The following is a 24,523-nucleotide window of genomic DNA, read 5'->3' as shown; positions in this document are numbered from 1 at the left end:
CCAACGGGTTTATAGTGGCATAAGCTTTCATGGACTCAGCCCCACTTTATCAAATCCATGAAGTGCTAACCACAGTTGGCAGCGGTGTGCGAGAAAGAGAGGCATGTACACAAACACACAGCGACTGTGAAAAGTACAGGCTGTGGAAATTCTAAGCCAGGCTTAAACCACACAGAGTGACCCTTCACAACAGCAATAACCCAATTATCCAGATTTTATTATTGTGGTAAGATGGCTGTGTTATTGTCAGTTATGGTCACTTTGCTTAAACTGCAAAGGATTGTCACAGTCTGTCCTTTTTGCATTCCATGGCTGCTACTTCCATTTCTCTTTTTCCCTACGTCTACTTGTGTATATTCATACAGTCGTACCTCCTTTTATGTAACCCTCTGGTTACGTAAACTTCAGGATGCATGCGCGGCAAACCCGGAAGCATTTTACCGGGTTTCGCCGCATGCGCAGAAGCAGTCCTCAGGTTGTGGAAACCTCGGGATCCAACTGGACCTCTGGAATGGATCCCGTCCACAACCGGAGGTAAAAAGGTAAAGGTAAGGGTACCCCTGACCGTTAGGTCCCGTTGCGGATGACTCTGGGGTTGCGCGCTCATCTCGCTCTATAGGCTGAGGGAACTGGTGTTTGTCCACAGACAGCTTCCAGGTCATGTGGCCAGCATGACTAAGCCGCTTCTGGCAAACCAGAGCAGTGCACGGAAACGCCATTTACCTTCCCGCTGGAGCGGTACTTATTTATCTACTTGCACTTGACGTGCTTTCAAACTGCTAGGTGGGCAGGAGCTGGGACCGAACAACGGGAGCTCACCCCGTTGCAGGGATTCAAACTGCCGACTTTCCAATTGGCAAGCCCTAGGCTCTGTGGTTTAGACCACAACGCCACCCGCGTCCCTTACACACTCTCTCTCTATATATATGTATGTATGTATATACACATTGCTAACTGAGGACAACTCCTTGTGAGTCTAATACAGGTAGACTATAATCACAAGAGCTTGTGTACTTTTTAAAAAATCTCTTAGTCATTCAGGTGGCACAAGACTCTTTAAAATGTTGATGGTTAACTCTTTTCAAATAGGGAAGTGTGTTTTTTTTTACTATTTGTCCTGGCTCTGAGTATCCATATAGTCTCATTTGAGCCAAAATACACCATATGGTGAAAGGTTACCCCAGACAGCATGGTCAGTCATCAGGAATGATGAAAGTTGCATGCTCTAAACATCAATCCATCCTAAAGACAAGCACGTGCTCCGGAATACCCTGAACAACCTTTTCTGTTAGTAGGACAGAGGGCACTTAAATACAGTAATTGGCTTCATGAGCGTTTCCAGGAAAAGCTTACGTTAAGATACAAACTACTAAGATGCAACTGTTTCTCGGTCTTTGAATTGCTTGTGTAAATTCCAGGGTGGAGAGTGATTTTATATTTGTTTTGTTTATTTTCCTAGGTGGTGGCACTTGAAAGTTCAGGAATTGTGTCTCTCTGCTCCCCTGACAGTACTACCAAGCGTTACCTGTGAAAAGACCATTGAAATACTCAGAGAAAAGGGATTTGACCAAGTACCTGTTGTTGATGAATCTGGGTATGTGTAGATTTTCCTCCCTTCCAAATACACCCAGTTTCTAAATGTATATTTAGTATCTAGGTGCACACACATAGTCATTCCTGCCATTTGGTTTCATCCACCTCGTTTCATGATCCCATCTAGTTTGCTTCTCTGAATTTTCAACTATGAGCCTTCGCCTGCATATTGCTCACCAGATCATTCCCCTGGTACAGAAAGTCTCCTGAAATTGGTTGAATGAATGATCAGGCCCCTGATTAGAGACTAATTGGGAGCGAAACCTCCCACCTTCTCTTTTTTTTCTATCCCTGTGCTATATAGGACATCAACAAAGATTTTTGATTGTCACTTCCGTCACAGGTGTGGCTTTTTAAAATCTTCTCTTAAAATCTTGGTATGGTTTATTACCTTTTGAGGGCCAGAGTCATCTGCTTCAAATGACCCATAAAAGAATTAACTGAGCCTAAATGGCATCTTAGTCCTGAAGTCACCAGGCATGAAATAGGCCAGTGGGATGGTCAGCATTGCAGGTGGGTCAGACAGGGACAAGTTGCAATGCAGGCAGGATGTTCACTCCCAAAAGTTCATCCCAGTTAACAACGGAAGCTAAACGAGGTTTATTCTGTGACTCTCACATCATTTGCAATAAAAGCAGTGCAGGCAAAAGAAAGACCAACTTTATCTAACCCACAATTTTATCCAAATTGTACAGACTGGGAAACTGGGGAAGTGATGACTGAGAAAGATGCAGCATCTTTGAACTTTCTGTTTCTAGCAACAAGGCTTTTTATGTTATCCTAAAGCAACTGTGTTAGGAACTGTGCATAACTAGTCTTTGTCTAAGAATATAGCTTTGCAAGAAAATCCAGCAAAGCAAGTTGCCCTCAGTGTTGTACATAAATGGAAAAATGGCTCATATTTAATAATAATAAAATGACAATAAGGTAATTATAATAATCTATACTGTGGTATGCATTCCCACAGTGTATTATTATTATTATTCCTTTTCAGGGTTTATAGCACACATTTTTTGGAAGGGGAGCAATTAGGAAAGGGAAAACGGTAAGCAGGGAAAGTTTGTCATCCCTTCCATGCTAGTTCTCCACACTTAAACTCCTTCCTCCAGAGGTTTATAAAGAAAATGGTGTTTGGATGTTATTAAATAGAACCTGTGGTTTTACCCCTAAGGATTCTGTGCGCCCCTGAATTCAAATTGAGAGGGATTCTGTAAATATTGGCCTAAAACATTAAACTGATAAAAAAAGGAAAGAACCCACAACACACCCAGTAGAAAACTGTGTCTAATACCTTCTTCTTTTCAGATTGATTTTGGGAATGGTTACCCTTGGCAACATGCTTTCTTCACTGCTTGCTGGTAAAGTGCAGCCATCTGACCAAGTCAGCAAAGTAATCTACAAGCAGTTCAAAAAGGTATCAAAGTCTTCTTGTGTCTCTTGTTCCTTTCCCTGACCCGCACCATTGCTGAGGGGGGAAAGAGGTTTTTGACAAGGGGGAGGTCGTTTGACTAAAATGTATGGTGCACATTAACGAAATTATACACAGTTACACACAGTTTTAGTTACTGTTTTGCTGTAGGGTTGTTCACATGTTACACTGAGCACACAGGCACAGGCGGTCTACACATTTGCAAGGGCTTGTGTGAAGAAGTGAACACAGCTCAACTGCTGTGTATTCTTTGAACATTACATGCGGACAAGGTTACATATACTGATCAACTCCTGTGTACACGATATTGTACGTATGAACACCGCTTACAAAATCTGGATATGCCTATTTTGTGAAAAAACACATGTATTTACTGTATTTTTCGTCCCATAGGATGCTCCGTCCCATAGGACGCACCTAGTTTTTTGGGGGGGAAATAAAGGAAATTTTTTTCCCTTTATTTCCCCCCCAAAAGCAGGTCGGGGAAACCGAACCAGGTTGGGGAACAGCGGGATGGCGGCGCTGCGCCTCCCTGCTGTCCCCCGAGCTTGTGGGGCTGGCCGATGTCTGTCCGGCGCATGGGGCGCTCTGCTTCAGGGCGCCCCGCCCGCCGTGCGGCAGGCTGCTATCCGCATCGTGGGGAGCCCTGCGGGGAACTCCTGCAGGGCTCCCCACGCTGCAGATGTCTTCCTGAAGCCTGGAGAGCGAGATGGGTCGGTGCGCACAACCCCTCTCGCTCTCCAAGCTTCAGCGAAAGCCTGTATTCGCCCCATAGGACGCACCCAGATTTCCCCTTCATTTCTGGAGGGGAAAAAGTGCGTCCTATAGGGCGAAAAATACGGTAAATGCAAATGTTTTTAAAATATTTTACCTATTTGTAAAAACCAGGGGTAATTTGTATGCCACTGAATAGCATTTGCTGGAAATCACAGCTGGGAAGAGTGTTGTGGCCTCCAGGCTCTGCTTGCAGGCTTCCCACAGACACCAGCTTGGCCACTGTGAGAACTGGGTGCTGGAGTAGATGGACCATTGGCCTGATCCTGAAGAGTTCTTCTTTGTTCTGAACAGACTCCATCTGTACTATACAGTTAAAGCACCATACATACCACTTTAAACAGGCATAGCTTCCCCCAAAGCAATTTGGAAACTGTACAGCCGTATCTTGCTTCTCGAATGTAATCCGTTCCAGAAGTCCGTTTGACTTCCAAAAATGTTTGAAAACCAAGGCACGGCTTTTGATTGGCTTCAGGAGCTTCCTGCACTCAGTTGGAAGCCATGTCGGACGTTCGGTTTCCAAAAAAGGTTCACAAATCAGAAGACTCACTTTGGGGTTTGGGAGCCAAAATGTACAAGTACCAAGGCATTTGAGAACCAAGATATGACTAGTTTGTTAAGGATGTTGAGAGTTGTTAGGAGACTTCCATTCCCCTCACAGACCTACAGTTCCCAGAGTGGTTTAACAGTCATTCCCTCTTCCCAGGGAACTGGGAATTATCCCTCTGTGAGGGTACTAGGGATCTCCTAACAACAGAGTAAAAAGATACAAAACCCTACATTTAAAAAAAAAAATCTGATAAAAACGTAAGACACAGAGCACTATGTTAGCACAGCAGCTGATGTGTATCTATATGTACTAGAGTCGGGATACATTTGTTGTTGTTGTTTAGTCGTTTAGTTGTGGGCGACTCTTTGTGACCCCATGGACCAGAGCACGCCAGGGATACATTTAGCCCACCCCAAGTCAAACAATTTAGCCTATACAGTTGTACCTTGGCTCCCGAACACCGCAAACCCGGAAGTGAGTGTTCCAGTTTTCTGAGTGTTCCAGTTTGCCAACTGTTCCAGTTTGGAATCTTAATGTCCAACGGGGCTTCCGCGGCTATCAATTGGCTGCAGGAGCTTCCTGCAGCCAATCAGAAGACACGCTTTAGTTTCCGAACATTTTGGAAGTCGAACGGACTTCCAGAATGGATTCCATTCGACTTCCAAGGTACGACTGTACAGGCCTGGGGGAAATGACTGAACTCTGAAGAAGGGCAAACATGCCTAGCAATTCATGATAGTAATATTTTATCACAATACTGATAAATAGGGACAGTTGGAGGGTATGTTAGTCCCATTTTGATTTTGGTCTCAAGAGTTTGAGTCTTCCCGGTGGATAATGAGACTCTTGGCATCTGGTGTTGTAATTTTTTAGCAGGCACAATAGTTTACTGCAGGATTTTGGCAGCTGTTTCATGAGCAGTATTAGGATGGCTGGGTCCACAAAGCCTTGTTTGGAGGGGAATGCAAACTATGGCAAAGTAAAACCAAGATGCAACACTTTGTGTAAAATTACCATTAAAAGCTTGTTTGCAGCACATAACTGAAATAGACAGCTACATACTCTGAAACTGCAGCTGCAATCTTGTGTACGTTTATTTGGGGGGGGGGGTAAATCCAATTAAAATAGTGACATTATTGTAGTTTACTTTGGTCAATGTCAGTGAAATGTTCTGCCTATTAAATTCTCTAAATAGGAAGCATGGTAGTCGTCCCCCCGAATGAACTGTAACTCTCAGATTCTGAGCTTTTATTTTTGTGAAAAGCGTTTGTAGCAGCTGAAATGAGAGGCAAATTGTGCCGGCACAATTCTCAAAATATTTTGTGAGAAACTGCTCTTGAATCTGTTTTTTACTTTGCCTCACCCTGAAAAATATCCTGCAAACGCACATAACTGGAAGAGCTGCACTTTACAGCTTGTCACAATCCTAAGCAAATCTGCTCAGAAGCTGGTCTCCACTGAGTTCCTTGAGACTTACTTGAAGCCTAAGGGAACCTACATGCAAACCAATGTGTACCTTAAAAGAGACACTTCTACTTCGCATCAAACTAATGCTTTAGCAAATATATTTTCTAATTGTTAAAATTCTGAGGCTAAAATGTAACACTGCACCTAATCACTTCATGTTTTCTACTAATGCTTCGTGGTCACATTAAATGAATTTAATTTCTTCCCTAGCTGTCAATTGAATCATCGTGCAAAATGTATAATCTGGTGCGTAATTAAGCAACGTAGCTTCTCTCCTCTCTTAAGTGTAACTGGTGTTCTTACGGTGGAGGGGCCCATGTTGCCTAGTGGCAAATAGCAAGGTTACATAAGCTGCAGTCTGCGGGCAACTACCATACCAAAAACAAAGAGCTTCTGACGCTGGGGGAAAATAGCCTTTTTGGACTGGAGGGCAGCTGCTTCTGCAGTCAAATGTTCATCCCCAGGTAGCGGGATTGGGGGAGAAGGATGCAACTGGGTTTAAAGATGTGTGCTGTTTGCCTCTGGATAAAAAATTCAAACCCTGTATTGTTTATTCCTTTTTATGGCTAAAGCCAGGGCTGTGGACCTTCTGTCCTTGTGCCATACAAACTTGGCAAAATAAGCAGATGTTACATAATTTGCATAATTTATTCAGGTTGCAGAATTTTTGCCATAGCATGGAATGTTGATTATCCTGGCACAGAATTTTAATCTGTACTGTTACTTTTTAGAAAGTAGAGTATACCCAGCCCTGGCTGTAGTTCCTGGTTCTTTAGTGACAATTTCTGGGGACTGTCTTCCTTTCTTCTGGGAGCTCAAACACTGTTGCCTGGAGTGTCCCTCCTTCATACAACTCCTTTACTCTGTAACCAACATTACCACTAATAATTTCATTCCTTTTTAAAAGATTGCTAACGTACTACAAAGAAATGTGATAAAATGGCACTTTTTTACATTTTGAACCATAGACTGCCAATCTACTTTAGATGTTTTGTCACTGAAAGAGAAAATCTTGAACAGCCTTATTATTATAGAAGAAAATTATTGGGTATGCTTACAGTTGATTTGGTCGGTTTGACTGGGAGACTGAATTGTTCCAGTAAACCAAGAAAAGGTTCTTTCCATTATGTTAAGATACAATCGCACCTAAATTTATAGTATTATATTACATTTAAAGTTACGAAATCCTGATGGGTCTTTGTAAGCATAGACCGTGATTGATTGCCATAATGGTATTGGTGATTAAAAAGTGCAGGAAGGCTCCTGTGAGTATAAATTGAAAGCAACTGAATTAAAACACAGCACTGTTGTGCTTAGTGCCTCTGTTCTTGCTCTGTCTGCTTCCCTCTCTTAGACTTCAAAAATCTTATTTCCTACTGAATTGACAAATACCGGCATTCTTGGCTCAAAAGCCTAGAATCTAGGACATTAATGATGATGGGCAGAAAATGTAGATTTTGTGTGCTTGAGTGTTTCGGAGGACATTGTTTCAAGCCAAGTCGGTGCGGATAAAATTGCCAGCTTTATAGACTACAGCGATAAGTCCCTACTTTGTTATGTGAGACTGAAGAAAGGTCAAAGGATACCGCAGCCTCCTGTCCCTTTCTCCTGTTGTACCTGAGCAGCCTTATTTTGAGGACTGAGCTGATCTCAGTTGTGTTTCACAGGTTCACAGTTATAATGAGTTGGCACCAAAGAACTGTAAGTGGAAGGGAAATGCCTGCTAGTGACCTTCCAGTAAAGCTTGCACAGGAGTTTGTGTGCTTCTGTGATAGGTTTTGTGGCTTGTGCAATCTCTTGTTCAAGTGGAACAACGTGTTCACTTTTCTCACATGGTGCTCTAAGCTTAAAGCTTGGTGAAAAGCTGGGATGGGGAGTGGCCCTCCAGATGTTTTGGATGGCAGCTCCCACCTGCTGCCACCATTATGGCCAATGGTCAAGGATGATGGGAGTTGTCAGCCACAGGTTCCCCATCTCTGGTGTAAAGCAATGCTTTCATATGCTGAAGGTTCCTCCGGCTTGTGGAAGGGCCCTTTTGCATCTTGGCCACAAAATACAGGCAGCTTAGATAGTGCCTTTTTCATTCTGCAAGTTTCTTTTGATTGATTGATTGAGCCATAGTATTTTCTGTTTTCCCACAGCTCACGTCAGTAGCAATGCATTTATATCACAACTCCTGAAGTCCAACTCCCTGTCAAAGTGAGATATCTGCTACTGCAGCGTCTGTAATACTTGGCCATCTAGACTTTACTTAAGTGGCCTGGGTATTCATTGTTTTGCTGGCCTATATTGCTAGGAATGAAAAGCAATATCCCTGTGGGGAAATTCAGTTTGTTTCTACTGAATGGCTTTTATAGTTTTTCTCACACCTCTTATTTTGTCCCAAATCGCCTCCTTCCAGCTCTTATTGCCAGAATTGGAAAATAAACCACTAGTAAAGGTGTGTGTTTCTGAACTTGCAGTTGCTGTGCTTTAAGCAGAGAGAACACGTGGCTCTCATTGGGTTTTTACATTACCATGCTCTACAGACTTTTTTTTTCTTTCATTCCACTTCTCTTTAAAACACCAACATTTAACATGAACACACACACTGAAAAATAAAGATTCATACGATAACTGCCACATCACAAAACAAATGCTACTTTCAAAAGCTTGTTGGAAAAGCACTGGGATTGGGGAACTTATCTATCAAAATTTGTAAGGCTATATGCAATTGCTTTTAAAGTCTCTTTCTCTTTGCAGATTCGTCTGCAGGACAACTTGGGGAAGCTCTCCCATATTTTGGAAATTGATCATTTTGCTCTGGTGGTACACGAACAGATTCAGTGTAAGTAGAAGACCTGGCAAGAATCCTACTGTCTCTGCCACATTCCCCGTTGGCTATATAACATATAAAAGCAGTTAATGGCAGTGAGAATCTTCTGTGTCTTATATAGGGCACATGAAGGGACCACAGGATTTTCGCCACACATATGAGGGTAAGAAATAAGCTATGCTAGTGGAGGCTAAGATTCTCACTATGCCAGTTCTGGGTTAGACAGGGGAAGTGCCCAATGCATACATAGCCTGGCCTCCCATTTCTTTGGTGCGTCTCCAAGAGTACAATGTCTCATGATATGAGTAAGTGTTTGCAGAATCCAGCCTCATATGCTGTTGCATTGCTAACTTAGTTGCAATCTTCCCTGAGGTGAAAATCGACAATTTCTCACCTGCCGGAGTCCTGCTCTTGTAATTTGGGTTGCCTTTCTCCAACAGAGCCCATGGTCTGTTGGTGCCTTAGTTGGTGAATGTAGGCAGGGGAAAGTGGTCCAGACATTCTGGTCCCACCACATGCTGTTGTGGTGGTGGTGCTTCTGCTGCTTTCCACTGCATTATCCTTCACAATTTTTATTTTAACTGAGGTACAAGGCAGAAGACAGAGGACTTCAGCTATGAAACTCCTGCATTTGAACTAGGACTAGGCAGAGCACAGTGGCTCTGTCTAGGGACGCCTCTGCTGTTTGTGCTCTGAAGGTTTTAGTTAGAAGATAGCAGGCTTTGAGGCCTAACCCTACTTACCCCATTGAATTTAGTAGGATTTACTTCTGAGTGAACATGAGCAAACATGATGATTAGACATGGATATCTATGCCTCTATCAACACAAAAGGCTTTAAAAATATGCTGTGGAACAAACAGAAAGGCTGGTGCCTCAACAGCTAAATAATACAATTATATGTACTTTTCCTCTATAAAACTAATTTAAAAATACATTTTCAGTAACCAAAACATATACAGTGCAGGAGAAGATACTCATGCCTTGAGACACAAGTAGTAGTTTGAAAATTGTGTATGTTAGGGTTTGGTTCCTCAACTCATGCCTTGTCATGTTCTTCTCCCCTCTATAGATCACAGCAATGGCCAATCCAGCAAAAAGCAAATGGTCTTTGGTGTTGTCACAGCAATCGACTTACTCAACTTTGTGACTGCCCAGGAACGACGAAGAAAGGCAACCTAATTTCAAGAAGCACATTGGTGGCAGCTGCTTCAGTAGCTTTTAGGGTTTTAATTATCTTTTTTTTTCCTTCCCATTTTTGTTATGACAATCTCAATTTGATTTTATTTTTTTAATCTAACCAAATAAACCAAGCATCATTAGTGGAACCACATGGGTTGTAAGCAAGGTTCTGCAGTCATAACTTCCAGTATGCTAAGGAGCATGCTGAAAAAGTAACCCAAACTGAATTTATGGTAGTCATCAGGATCGCTGCTGTTCAGTGAGAGGTTGTCTCCTCCACAAAGATTGGTTCTCTTTTGCTATGATACAGCTGAGTTGCAGAACCCAGAACTGCGGAACTAGCAATAATGGCTGGGGTGACCAAACCGTTAATGTCTCTGATAGTGGCCACATGGGGTTCTCCCCAAAGCACACCGTTCCTGCTTTCATGAGTGCAATGTACCTTCAAACTCTTCCTCACTAGTGTTGCAGGCTTGGGAGGCCTAGCTGCAACCTTAGGCATCTTATTCACATTACAACCTGCTAGGTGTCGAGGATCCTGTCTTCTGTACTGAAAACACACAAAATAACATTCAGTTCTCCCTTACTAGATGTTTGATATCCTCTTCCGCACTCTGGGAAAATCATGGAGATGGGGCAGGGCAAGGAAATAATTCAACACTGCTTTTTCACTTGTAAGTGGATGCAGTGTTTTTTTCAGCCACACTGCAAATTATCTCTTTGTGTTGCCAATTTACAGTCTGGATTATTGTCTGCACGTTGCTCATAAGGTAAACAGATGTACAGCAGCAACATCAAAGAACACTAAATTCTCCGTTGCTTTAGGTCATTGACTCTGCCAGGTGTAATATGGAGAGTTTTTATTTCCATTACCTAACCTTGGACAATTTGACTAATAGACTATTGAACACCAAAATTATTCTATAATAGCCACTCTGTGTAGGCCAAAGAAAGTTTAACAAATGCCCTAATCTTTCATGGAAACTCTTAATGATGATTCTTAGCTAGAAGTATGTCTACATTTGTTATATTGTGTTGCTTTACGCCAGCTTCCGTTCTACTTTGCACATGAGTAAGCTAATATTGTGTTATGTTTGGCTTGGGGGTGTTATGTTAGTCTTTATGGGGGATACGGGAAACACATTTGGCTCTTCATTTACTCAGGTGAATTTGTTTAATTGAATTGATGTCGTTTTCCCTTCTGCGACTTCCTCTAATTTTCACTGGAAATTTTTAAGAAGCATGATACCGATACTGTGATTTGTTTTGTTTTGTTTTTTGCCATTCTATCTATACTTGTGTTTTATGTCAGAAAACCCTCTTGCTACAATCAAACATGAAGTGTGCATAAGAACATTGGTTTCATGTAGAAAACTCAGATTTATATATAAAACTTACCTCTAGATGCTTTCTTAGTGTAAATTCAGTTTGGTCCAGTTTATATAGCAGATGAAATACCCGTTGTCCAATATTTTGTTCAATATTGTAATCACCAAGCATTAGCATTTTAGCATTATGAAAAAAGCAGATCCATATGTTTCTAAAAGTTTTGTTCCAAAAAAGCTAAATAAAAATTATTTCATTTCTGACAAACTAACTAGACTGCATAGTTTGTGTCAGGGAACTGCCATCGGAGCCAGAGGGAGAGGGAGGGCTCCAGAGGGATTCCGGAGAGAGTCCCGGGAGGGAGAGAAGCAGCCCATCTGCTGGGGAAGGAAATCAGCGTAGCACCAGTGGAGAAGGGGGGTAGATGGGGGAATCGGCGAGGTGGCTCCATGACTCCTCGCCGGAGACCAGCGGGGAGAGCACGGGTCCTCCACAGCCCACACCCTCCCTGCGCAGAAGGCTTCCACACAGGGAGAGTAGGAGGAGACTAGGCGTCAAAGAGCTTCTTTGCTGGAAGAAGTTCAAGAAACGCCCACTGACGGATTCTGCCAGCGATTGAGACAGCCACGGGTGAGTGGTTGTCCGGACAGAAAGGGTTCACTCAGGCAACCCAACCAGGTGTGGGGCCAATTTACGCACGAGCAACCCCTAGAACCATTACAGTTTGTTATTATCATTATCATCATCCATTTTCTTGTCTTTGAAGTACTTCTGACTGCAGACATATGGGTTCAGAGGGGGTGAATCACAGTGATCCTTTGTTTGGGGGCAGGGATGCATTGATCCAGTGTCCCCTCCCTATTCTCCAACTGGTCAGCAGCAGTGTAAGAGATCGTGGCACCAATCATATTTTTGGAGGCAGTTTTCAGTCCGGCAGAAACTTCAACCAGGCCCTGTGTCTGGTTTGTGCTGGAGTCTTTAACAACAAGCAGGGTTGGGTATCCAGAAAACAATATCCATATGCCCGTATACATGAAATCTGAAATGGAAGCTAATTCTTGTTTTTGCAGTTATAATACTGGTTGTAGCATTGTCTGGTCTGCCAAGTTGGGAGTACATTACTGTGGAAGTTTTTTTTTTTTTTTTTTTTTTTTAAAACAAATTAGTCCAAGTCTTTAGAAATTGATCCTGGAGCCCTTAATCTGATGGGATTGACAGAGGTACATACGGTATTGCCTCTGTCTTTGGCAGATGCGCCTAATGTATTTGCACTAATGCAGATCGCTCAGCTTGGGTGGGTGTTAAATTGTGCATCCTTGGAGGAGGATGTACACCAGACCATGAATTGTTCCTGAAGTGACCTTGATCTTCACGTTTACAAAACTAGAGAGAGGCCGGCTTTATAAACTGTTGTACCGCAGCATCTCTGCACTCTCACTGAATTTCTTCATGCAGCATTTCTTCTGTTTCTTGAACATCTCCACAAATGTTAGAGGATGTTAGAACTGCTTGCAGCCACAAATCGGTTTTGTGGGTCAGGAGGTGTGGGCAGACTTCAGGATTGTTTAGGGCTACTTAACTTCTTTTTTAAAAAGTAGAACCCGAAGATCAGCCAACCCTGAGCCATATCTAAGAAATATGCAGACAGAATGAAATAAGATAATGCATTGGAGTTCATTCTGAACCTAGGAATTAGTTTTCAGTACTGGACTTAAGGTCCTTTCACGTGTAAATCCACTCTTGATTAACTTTTGCAGCAGCCTAGTTTAGGTGAGCAGCCTAGTTTATTTCTTTAGTTAAGATAGCTGACTCAGTAACACTTTGCTGATTGCTGAAAATTCACCAGGTATCAACCAGCAGACCCTGATCGACATTCTGTCCCCTCCCTATCTCAAGTGCACTGAGATGTTAAAATGGCTGGTTTATCCTTTCCTTTTTAGGAAAATGGGGTCTAGCTGGATAGAGATAGGGCCAGATGGGGCCTTTTTTAAATCAGTCAGTGCAGCAACTGACTGATTAAAAATGAGGCTGCCCTCATTCACCCTATTACGTGTAGGTGAAACAATAGGGTTAAGTTGAGCACAGTGTGTTCTGTGCTGTACTTGTTCTGTAGATAAATAGAGGACTTCAGTCCACAGCATTACTTTCATAAGTAATAAATATCCCCTTAGAAAAATAGTTCTGTGTCTTTACCTCTCAATTACTGGGTTGTCTGAGGAGACAAAGTTTAAAAAGATTACAAGTCTTTCCCAAAATCACCAGGAGTCCTTTCAATAGAGGTGCAATTAATGGAGAAAAAGATATTTACATTTTGTAACTGAATGCCACAATGATTAATATGGCAAGCTTTTTCAAAACAACCACCACCTAGCTATATTTGTGGCACAGCTGCTGGGAAAGTTTCATCTACATGAGGAAAAGAGGAAGGGCGCCATTCTTTTAAAAGTGAAGTGCCATTCTGCCCCCCTCCCCAAAGATTTCCCCAAGAGCCTGAGAGAGGATTCTCCTCCTTCTGCCACCATACTACCCTAGCAAATCAACTGATGCCTTCAAGGAGCTCCCCATGCTGTGGGAATATTTCCCAGGGTTCATGTTTACTTTTAGAAGTGAGGCACAGTGGAGACTATGATGTCTTTAGGACATATAATTTATTTATGCATATATACAACCTGAACCTATGACGGAGGAGTTCACAGCATTAGCATCTCTGCCTGCTGCTTTGCTTCTAGGTCACATCACTCCTCAATTCTGTTTTTTGTCCTCACTATCTGGGAGTTGAGGGAGGAGCCCCACCCATTTGCCATCTCCTACAGAGACACTTAATTCCCCTTAATGGCACATTATCACCTCAGAGGAAGTTAGTTTGGCTTGATTGGATTTTAACGTTTTCTGGATCCAGGGATTGGAGGGGCCTGGCACCCACAAACTCCTAACAACTAAGACATCTGTCCCCGGATGTACAAACAAACAGCAAAATACAGTTTCCTTGTAGAAAATTAACAGACAAGTTAGAAAAGGCATTAGAACACACACACTCATAAACAAATAATAAAACACAATTACACTTTTAACTCCCTTAATGGTATACCACCCAGGGTATCACCTCACTGGAAGCTACCTTGACTTGATTAGATTTTAAAACTTGCTGGATCCAGGGATTAGAGGGGTCTGGCGCCCGTCTTAACACCCCAAACCTCAATTAAATTCTAACATTTGCTAGATCCGCAGAATGGAGAGATCAGGCACCCACAAATTCAGAACACTATATATCAGCCTACCAGTAGGTGACATTTATTTGTACAATAAAAACAGATCTCTTGTCATTTAGTTCCAAAATTAATTCAAAATGATAGGTTTCAAAGCTTATCAAGGTGGTTAAGTACACAGAGTATAGAAGTGTGTGTGCATCTGTGTGTGTGCCCTTGGACTCTAATCTGTACCTTAACTGTAGTTTTATGGCTTATGGTCTAAGAGCCTTGAAGAAGCAAAAGGAAAGATGCAATTACTCGGGGCATGTGCAAAAAGTACACCTGGAGCATGTCCTCTTTGGATCTAATCTAGAATAAGACAGCAAAAGGGGTAGTAAAAATTCACAGGAATAAAATGTGATCATTATTAGCCATGAGACTAAACAGAACTTCCAGGCAGTATCCAAAGTTCCCATTTTTGTTTAAAGAAATAGGTGGCATTATCGTCACAACAAATCTGAAAAGTTGCCCTTCTTGCTCATTAGCTTGCATGTGTTTGAGTAGCAGCCTTCTAACAGCCTACAGTTTTACTGTATATTGTCTGTTTCCGCCCACTGTTCCCATACTCTGGGTGATATGCCAATTGTGGTAAATGGTATTTCTTATTCTATCTTAGGTTACATTATCAGCATCGCTCTCTATTGAATGGCTCAGGCCACATACAAAGTACTGTTCTCACTTCTAAGTGCTGTATTTTGTGAAGGATTTTGACAAACTAAGGTGTCCAGAAGTGGATGACTAGCATGGTCTGGAAATCAAGTCATAGAATCATAGAATCATAGAGTTGGACTAGACCACAAGGGCCATCGAGTCCAACCCCCTGCCAAGCAGGAAACACCATCAGAGCACTCCTGACATATGGTTGTCAAGCCTCTGCTTAAAGACCTCCAAAGAAGGAGACTCCACCACACTCCTTGGCAGCAAATTCCACTGTCGAACAGCTCTTACTGTCAGGAAGTTCTTCCTAATGTTTAGGTGGAATCTTCTTTCTTGTAGTTTGGAACCATTGCTCCGTGTCCGCTTCTCTGGAGCAGCAGAAAACAACCTTTCTCCCTCCTCTATGTGACATCCTTTTATATATTTGAACATGGCTATCATATCACCCCTTAACCTCCTCTTCTCCAGGCTAAACATGTCCAGCTCCCTTAGCCGTTCCTCATAAGGCATCGTTTCCAGGCCTTTGACCAGTCCTATGTGGAACAGTTGAAAGAGCTGGATATGTTTAGTGTGGAGAAGAGAAGATCAAGGGGGGACATGACAGCAGTCCTCTGATATCTGAAGGGTTGTTAAAGATGCAGAAGATTTGTTGCTTCACAGGGCAGAACTAAAGCCCATGGGTGGGAACTGCAGGTTGACATTAGAGAAAAAGGCTATTTGGCGGAGGAACAGACTACATTGAGAAGTGCTCTCTATGCAAGGAAAATGGTTATAATTTTCATTAGACTACTTGGGAGGCAAGCCAGTATACACAATGACAAAAACAAGACCAGTGTCCCATAATGGGTTAGAACTGGTTGTGTGTGTTTTCAAGGAAACTTCAAGGAACGAGCTCTAGATGGCCTAATGCAGACATCCTTAAAGTAGCCTTACATTCTGTCTTCTCTGTTCTTGAGAGGTGATCCTTACCAAACTTTTTAAATTCAGGTTGTCCCCATGCCTCCTGGCAGAGGCTCTGTGCCAAAATGCAACGGGTGAAGCTTTGCCACCCCAGCAATTCCCTATTAAGAGTTTTTGCCTGCCTGTTAAAGACCTCAGAAGCTTGCCAGAAAGAGGCGACCATCCTGTTTATAATGCAGCCTTCCCGAGACTTGGGTACCCAGATGTTGCAGGATTACAGTCACCATCAGCTCTAGCCCGCATGGCCAATAGTCAAAGATGATGGGACTTAAATATTGAGGGACTTAAAGTTGGGGAGGAGTGCTCCAATGCACAAAACACCCCAACAGTTAGTTTTCTTTCTGGCAGCTTTGATGCCAGTGGAAGTTCCGAACACACCCAACCCTCCAGGGAACAGAAACCACAACGAGATTGCAAATGTTAAATGACATGCTAGTTATATCCGCATAATCTTGCTTCTCCCTTGCCCATCAATTCTGGGCTGTTTACATTTTACAGCTTGTTTGTTACGTAAAAGAAAGATAAGGGTTATATAACCTTACAACACAATTTTTACTGTTATGCATAAAAATACCTTGTGGAAGGTGTCTATGAACTCCACGCCCTAGATACTTTCTTTAGACATACTGTATTTCCACTGACATAAAGTGGAATGGATAGTAGCAATCAACAGCCCTCTCTTTTAAAGTCATCTTGGTCGGTGCACATCACTGCCTCCTGTGGAAGTGAGTTTCACAGTTTAACGGTGTGCTGTGTGAAGAAGTACAATAACACTTATCATCTTCATAGTATGCCGCAGGTTGTTGTTATTCTGGTGGAAGGGAAGGGGCTACATGGCAGCAGCTGGTGGGACCAGAATGCAAAGACTACATGGGAGACAAGCCACTATACATAAACTCATAGAGCTGCAAAGTTGGAAGGAGTCCCAAGGGCCAGCTAGCCCAACCCCATAATACAGGTATCACAGCTAAAGAATCCGTGACAGAATCTGTTTAAAAAACCTCCACTGACGGAGAGTCAACCACCTTCCATAGTAGTACGTTCTCAATGTCAGAAAGTTCTTCCCAATGTTTAATTGGGATCTCTTTTCCTGCAATTTGAATCCATGATGCTATATAGCCTCTACACAATTTCTGGGGTTAACCCATCAGGATGGAGTGGAGTTTGGATTTGATATCCCACTTTATCACTACCCGAAGGAGTCTCAAAGCGGCTCACAATCTCCTTTCCCTTCCTCCCCCACAGCAAACACTCTGTGAGGTGAGTGGGGCTGAGAGACTTCAGAGAAGTGTGACTAGCCCAAAGTCACCCAGCAGCTGCATGTGGAGGAGTGGGGAATCGAACCCGGTTCACCAGATTACGAGTCCACTGCTCTTAACCACTACACCATACTGGCTGAATGTGCAGTAAGCAGGCTATCTGGAAGAGACCACTATCAAGGTGCTACCTTTTAAAAGTTAACAGAAATTGGCGAGTCTTGGTTGTTTCTCATTTTATCTGAAGCACATTCACTTGAACAGAGATGGTTCTACATAAGGCTTTTTTTTCAGCTGGAACTCAGTTCTGTCACCTCTCAGGTGGGCACCAGTGCCATTATAAGAGAACAAGAGCAGCATTCATGGTGAGCTCCAGCACTTCTTTTTCTAGAAATATAACACTGGTTCTACAATGTCAGGGAGCGAAACAGGCAAACAGGGATAGGGTTCTTTCTCTTCTAGAACTTCTGTGTTCTCTTGCAATCAAGATTGACTGAACTTAGGTCTGTGAACGAGTGCTGGAAAAATATTCATATCCCACGTGCAGCTCAGTGCTACCTGGAGTCTAATTGTACTTTGAATACGAATAAGTAGATGTGGGTCAAGAGGAGCCAATCATTGTGCTTTGAGCAGTGTTCTAAGGAGGCTTATCAGCTTCCTGGATCATAGACACAGATATAACTGAGCAGTCAAAAGCATTAAGAGGCACTCTCAGCAAGCAAGCTGACAGACAGGTGAGTCGTCTTTTCTGATAGCTCAGTGCTTAGGTTCACCCTTTTAGTGGATTTAGTATCCTTTGTGTTGATTCACTTATGTCTGTGGCTTTTTTTCTTTTCTTGCTTGATTGATGTTTACTGATTATCTGACATTTGAAGAGGTGGATGAGATTGCAAAATGAGCATTTTTATGCAAGTTACTGAAAAATAATCTAGAAGTTCCAGGATTTTCATATTAGGACTACTATGCTAAACCCTTCTTTATTATTTTATTTGATAGAACTTGGGGGATTTCTGCAGAAAATTAAGAAATATTATTGCCCCTCAGACTTGTTATCACATAACCCTATAATCAAAATAATCAGTTTATTACCTCTAAAGCTACTTAAACATTGACAAAGGCCTCCTGTGAAACTATTTGAATCTTTAAACTACAGTAATGCCTTCCAAGTGTCTTCCATATCTGTTAATATAATATAGCACTCTTCCCATCACCTCCACCTTGTGATTTCTTATTATTTCATTCTTTGCTAAGAAGAAATTGCATTGTTTATTTGCACATGGACCTTTTCTGTAGCTTAAATATCTAAACGTAGGAGATGATAGACAAATTTTGGAAAACACAAGAGTTGCTTAAAACCACCAAACCATTGCAAACATGGGACAAGGATGCATACTGTTCAGAAACCAGCTAACAAAACCAGTTGTCGGAGGGAGACAGGCTGTTTATTGCAAATAGTTGCCATTGCAAGATGCCACAAGCAATTTTATCAAATTATTTAGGCAGCTCAGCCCAAACATGGTGGCGACCAGATATCAAGTATCAATGCATTATTTTAAAAAGGAAGTGTTATTTAATTTTACTTCAAAAACATTTCCATTGAGGCAGTATACAAAGAGCAACAAACAATATACAGTGTACAAAAATGTCCAATTCTTCCTGGGAGCAAATTTGTGCTACAAGGAAATTAAGTGGATCTTCTCTGGTAAGTATGGGGAAGGCATTCTTTGAAAGTAGAATGTGGCAGTGTCTCCCAGACAGATAACTCAGAGAAATAATCAGGGTGGCCAAAACTTATCTTAAGATAGTGGTAAAACTGAGAAAAATGTGTGGTGGATGTAGCATTTAGCTGTCCCAAGACCCTTTGGTTTGTCTTTTTAATACACTGCCTTGTTTCACTAAAAGAAACAGCTTCTCAAACCTTAAGGGAGAAGGACCTCACATTTACCATATTTTTCACTTGTTCCAAATAGCTTTTTTTTAGGGGGAGTGAGGTTTACATTTTTGTAAGGTGTACATAAATGCACGTACTGAAACAAAATGTTCATAAAAATGCACCTATTAGTGGCGATAGCATGCAATAATTCATATATTAGGGAAAATTGTTTTGCAAAAATGAGTGTATTAGGGGAAATGGCATATAAACTTGTGTATGTTAGGATAAATTCACACTACAAGCCTGATAAATTTTTATAAGGAGTTTTTGTATTACAAAAAGAATTACAGGCTGATGTGGAAATGTGGAGAACTGAATTTAAAATGGGAAATAGTGAGAAACAGGAATCAGAAATGGACAGATTTGCCCATACCTACCGGTATCTGCCAGAGGCAAGGCTGTGGAAGACTTTCCTAGTGGCTGGTTATTTGCTACCCACTGCAGGTTGGATGGGAATAGGTGGCTAGTTTGTTCAATAGGTTGCCAGACTTCTGCATGCGATGAAACTGCAGCATTCCATGCGCTTAGTTGTGAGTTACCAATTGCAACGTGAACAATCACAAACTTGCACAAATTAACTGACTCACCTTCCAAACTACGTTTGTCCTTAAGCATACCATAGCAGTTGTGCATCTTCTTAGGGTTCTTTATATAATTGTACCCTCAATGTTGTGATAGGAATTTTGAGGGCTTACTAGCTGCTTTGCTTCTCAATATTCTCTGGTTGGCCTCTGTTATTTTCTCCTACCAATAGGGAACCTGTGTAAGGACTCTATACGGGCTCTTGGATACCCCATAAGGGAAAAAGGGAAGATTTTTGTTTACAATAATGTGAACAATGTAACAATTTTTTCTTGGTAGTATTTTTAAAAAAAGTATTTATATTGATTCGGAGTTGTTTTTGTTTTTTAAAAAAGTATTTAGCACATGCCTTAAAGTTTGGCTCAAGTTATATGAAATCACATGTCCTGGATTGGGTAATAGACCAATAATATTCAAATATTTCAGACCCACAACTCACCCTTAACTTCTACCTACATGAGACACAATTTTATTTTTTTTATTTTTTTTTACTATTTGTGTCCATCTTTTCCCTAGTTTGTGGGAGCTGTTGTGACCAAATAGAAAAGACCTTACTGGTGTGTGTGTGTGTGTGTTTCTATAGTGCATGTGTTTTATCATTTGCATGGTAACGGTTTCTAATAAAGCCAAACTAAACAAATAAATGTAATCTAACAAAAGAAGTTCAATGTTTAATGCCCAGACTTATTTCCCTGATAGCTGGGAATGTCTTTTGCCTTTAAAATAAGCATCAAAATTTGAGGCGCTGACACCATGCTTCCGGTGCAATCATATACAAGTAAACTCAGAATAAATCCTCACCAAATTGGTGGGGTTTACTACCATGCAAGGGCACGTGGATTGCAGTCTTCAGAACTTAAGGGAGGGAAGAAATGAGTTTGGAACCAGTTTTGTTGTTTGCATTTGTGGGAGCCAGAGACTACAGGCACAGAACTGTGAGCTGATTGAAGATGATGCACCCAAGGGTGCAGGGTCTTTCCTGAGCATCTAGAGCAGATTCGGCAACCTTGTTGCCTCCTATAGGTGTGTCACTTTGCATCCAACATGGTCTGCATGTATATTTATAAATAAAATAGTTATTACACAGACACCATTAATAACACTCTCATTCAGAGGAAACAAAACCGTTCAAGGAAGTGGAGAGCATATGTCAGTAATATATGCTGCTGCAAAGCATCCCCACCCCATCATGCCATCCCCAATACTTCACTTGCCCCCCCCCCCCATAAAGGTCAATGATTCTGGCCTTCTCAACCCTCCCAGCGCAGCTTTGTTTGCAAACATTCTGCTTTGTGTCCGCTGTGGTTAGTTTTCTGGTTAAGACAGCCAGCTACTGATAATACTTAAGCTTATCTCTGCTTTGTGCATAAGTGACTTTGCTCACAGTTCCCCAGGATTAATTTTCTACATTAGGCAGTCACCAGTTTCCACCACGAAAGCTGACGGATCCAAAACGAGAACAGCCATTTCCAAACTATTTTAAAAGCACCCTTCAAAGTGCAACTCTAGGATTGCCTCTTGGCACGGCATTTAGCTACTTGTGTAATATGCACAATAAATTATCCAAAGGACCAAATGCTGAGCTTGTACTGCTTTGTTATGACTGGGGCGAGGGAAGGGGCACCTTGAAGACGCAGTATTCAGCTAAGGGACGCTTACCTTTGAGTAGACATGCATAAGATAGCAGAACTCTGGAAAATTACCAGACGTCTTGCAATGGTTGGATGTAATCCTCACCTTTGACCACTGCACATTGCAGAGAGGTGTGTCTCTTCAGCCATTTCCTGGTTGCTTGAGCTGTTTCTGGCTGCTACACCTTTAAAAAATGTGACTAATATAATGTCAACATTAGTTATCAGACCTAGTATTGGAAGAAGTCAGTCTTGGGTAGATATTTTTAGCTCTCTGTCTCTTTTAAACCAAGGGCTTGCTGACAACAACATGCTCAGAATCTGCTTTGTATCACATATGAAAAATTAAAAAACCTGTATCTTTTACTTGGAGAGATATGTAATTTTAAATGAGGGCTAGCTCAGACTTCACAACCTATGCTGGTAGAATGTATGTAGAATGAGGAAGGAAGGAAGGAAGGAAGGAAGGAAGGAAGGAAGGAAGGAAGGAAGGAAGGAATAATAATAATAATAATAATAATAATAATAATAATAATAATAATATCTGGCTGGGTTTCCCAGCCACTCTGGGCAGCTTCCAACAAAACACTAAAATACAATAACCTATTAAACATTAAAAGCTTCCCTAAACAGGGCTGCCTTTAGATGTCTTCTAAAAGTTTGGTACCGTAGTTATTTTTCTCTTTGACATCTGGTGGGAGGCGTTCCACAGGGCGGGTGCCACTACCGAGAAGGCCCTCTGCCTGGTTCTCTGTAACTTGGCTTCTCGCAGTGAGGGAACCGCCAGAAGACCCTTGGCGCTGGACCTCAGTGTCCAGGCAGAACGATGGAGGTGGAGACGCTCCTTCAGGTATACTGGACCAAGGCCATTTAGGGCTTTAAAGGTCAGCACCAACACTTTGAATTGTGCTCGGAAACCTACTGGGAGCCAGTGTAGCCCAAGCACACAGGAGCAATCTCCAAAATAGAGGCAACTGGAATATGGAACATGTACTTGGTGATAACATGCTATCTGCAAAGAGAATTGCAAAGTGCAGGTGCAGGTGACTGTGAGGGGTGTGTCACATACACCTGTGACTTGCTCTGCAGAGCAAAGGGTTGTATCTGATGCACCTTTCACTACATTAGTTCTGAGAGGTCAGGATCTGAGAGAATGTGCATGTTCCGGAGTGTATTGCACTTTGGAAACCAGGGAACAGTGCCAAATGTCATAAACACCAGCATACTTACTGTGCCATTGTGCAGTGTGACTCCCATACCCTGATTGTGCTTTTGATATGTGGCAAATACACAACTGATACAGCATTTAAACACAGAGACTGGTTTCCCCCAATGCACAGTCAATGTTCATCTGATGCCTTGATTTGCTGCAGTTAATTTAGTTTAATTTCTTCTTGCAAAGATGTGGCGTATTTTGGATATAGAACAGTAGACGCCTTTCCTTTTGGTGCTATCCTATGCATGTTTACTCAGAAACAAGTCCCACTTCAAAAGGAGTTATTCCCAGATAAATGTACACCAATAGAGCTGCAATCCCAGCCAGGCTTCACCTATCCTTATTGTCTGGATAAACGAGTGCTTAAAATAAATTGAAAGATACAGTGGTACCTCAGGTTACATATGCTTCAGGTTACATACACTTCAGGTTACAGACTCCGCTAACCCAGAAATAGGTTAGTGGTACCTCAGGTTACATATGCTTCAGGTTACATACACTTCAGGTTACAGACTCCGCTAACCCAGAAATAGTGCTTCAGGTTAAGAACTTTGCTTCAGGATGAGAACAGAAATCGTACTCTGGCAGCGCGGTGGCAGCAGGAGGCCCCATTAGCTAAAGTGGTGCTTCAGGTTAAGAAAAGCTTCAGGTTAAGAATGGACCTCCGGAATGAATTAAGTGCTTAACCCGAGGTACCACTGTAATTTACTTATATTACACTAGTAGCCTTGTGCCTGACATTGCTTGGCAACTCTCCTAAACAAATATATCAGAAGTTTAGCAAGGTTCAGTCTGCCGTCTTCATTAAAAATGGCATCCAGCTGCATCCAAACAGAGACGAAAACCAATTCCTTGATCTCAGGAACCATTTTGCAAAATTTTGTTATGGCATCTTTGGAGGTGTCCAGCTGCATAGCAAATAAACAGAAACAACTTTCTAAAATATTTAGTAAATTATTTTTAGAACTATCCTCAATACTGAACTGGGTTCTTTGGAGACGATTCCTTTAGTGACAGTGCCACCACAGCAGAAGGCCCTACTCATCGTTGTCCCCAATCTGACCCCTGATTTGGAGCAAGGCTCCCTCAGATAACCTTGGTATATGAATGCTCACTTTGTTCCCTAAAGTAATCTGGGCCATGACCACATATGTCTTTAAATGTTAAAATCAGCACCTTGAGGCAGAGGGCCTTCTCAGTAGTGGCACCCGCCCTGTGGAACGCCCTCCCATCAGATGTCAAGGCAATAAACAACTATCTAACTTTTAGAAGGAAGTTTTTAATGTTTGATGTTCTATTGTGCCTTTAATTCTGTTAGGAGCTACCCAGAGTGGCTGGGGAAACCCAGCCAGATAGGCAGAGTATAAATAATAATAATAATAATAATAATAATAATAATAATAATAATAATTTATTCTGAGAAACAAAGGGGAAGCCATTGTAATTCTTTTGACACAGTTGCTAAGTTGCTCCCATTGGCTCATTTCCACCAGGTAGTGTGCAGCCACACTTAGAACCAAATGATTTTTCGAACACTCTTCAAAGGCAGCCTTATGTAAAATAGCAAGTAGGCCAGGGAGATTGCCAAGGCATGAATCACAGAATCAAGCAGCAAAGGGAAGATAGGCTTTGTATAGCCAGACAACCCCCATACTAGTATACTTCCGTGTTCCTATAGCGTTCCTCAAATGACATCACTCGCAATCGCCTTCATGATCACAGACTTGTGATAATCAAAACTGACTGAGTCCCATACACGTTGTGGCAGTTGTGCCACCTGGCAAACTGCCGAGCAATTATCACTTGGCAGAGTTTCGGCGGCGTTTTACGCCTGTGATCCCAAGTTGGGATTCAAAAAGAGGGCAATGACTTCGCACCTGAGTTCATTAAAGGAATATGAGGTAT

At 42.0% G+C, this 24,523-nt stretch overlaps 2 protein-coding genes and 2 long non-coding RNA genes across 8 annotated transcripts in view; 2 read left to right on the top strand and 2 right to left on the bottom strand.

The window, feature by feature from the left end:
* The window catches only part of LOC307215377 (cystathionine beta-synthase-like), a 39,332-nt gene extending 27,926 nt beyond the window's left edge, over nucleotides 1-11,406 (top strand). For all 4 annotated transcript variants that reach the window (XM_079974571.1, XM_079974572.1, XM_079974573.1 and 1 more), the window contains exons 13-17: nucleotides 1,460-1,594; nucleotides 2,899-3,007; nucleotides 6,024-6,059; nucleotides 8,556-8,640; nucleotides 9,700-11,406. In XM_079974571.1, coding sequence (XP_079830697.1) covers nucleotides 1,460-1,594; nucleotides 2,899-3,007; nucleotides 6,024-6,059; nucleotides 8,556-8,640; nucleotides 9,700-9,809 — 475 coding nt within the window. In that variant the 3' untranslated portion in view covers nucleotides 9,810-11,406. The remainder of the gene's footprint in view (nucleotides 1-1,459; nucleotides 1,595-2,898; nucleotides 3,008-6,023; nucleotides 6,060-8,555; nucleotides 8,641-9,699) is intronic.
* LOC307215380 lies at nucleotides 10,893-12,351 on the bottom strand. Its single transcript, XR_013838493.1, has 2 exons — nucleotides 11,851-12,351; nucleotides 10,893-11,411 (listed from the first exon to the last, which is right to left on the bottom strand). It is a non-coding gene; the product is annotated as an uncharacterized lncRNA (long non-coding RNA).
* Nucleotides 12,352-15,575: 3,224 nt separating this feature from the next.
* Nucleotides 15,576-21,576, bottom strand: LOC307215379. The gene is made up of 3 exons (XR_013838492.1): nucleotides 21,431-21,576; nucleotides 16,575-16,717; nucleotides 15,576-15,727 (listed from the first exon to the last, which is right to left on the bottom strand). It is a non-coding gene; the product is annotated as an uncharacterized lncRNA (long non-coding RNA).
* The window catches only part of LOC307215378 (cystathionine beta-synthase-like), a 32,550-nt gene continuing 25,627 nt past the window's right edge, over nucleotides 17,601-24,523 (top strand). The window contains exon 1 of one of the 2 annotated variants that reach the window (XM_079974575.1): nucleotides 17,601-17,621. In XM_079974575.1, coding sequence (XP_079830701.1) covers nucleotides 17,619-17,621 — 3 coding nt within the window. In that variant the 5' untranslated portion in view covers nucleotides 17,601-17,618. Of the gene's footprint in view, nucleotides 17,622-17,893; nucleotides 17,991-24,523 lie in introns of those variants that run through there. The other variant, XM_079974576.1, reaches the window with a different exon arrangement.

The sequence above is a fragment of the Podarcis cretensis genome (assembly GCF_951804945.1).
Source record: "Podarcis cretensis genome assembly, chromosome: 4".
In the NCBI taxonomy this organism is placed as follows: Eukaryota; Metazoa; Chordata; class Lepidosauria; order Squamata; family Lacertidae; genus Podarcis; species Podarcis cretensis.
The sequence above is the reverse complement of the archived record's forward strand: the minus strand, read 5'-3'. Positions and strand labels throughout refer to the sequence as shown.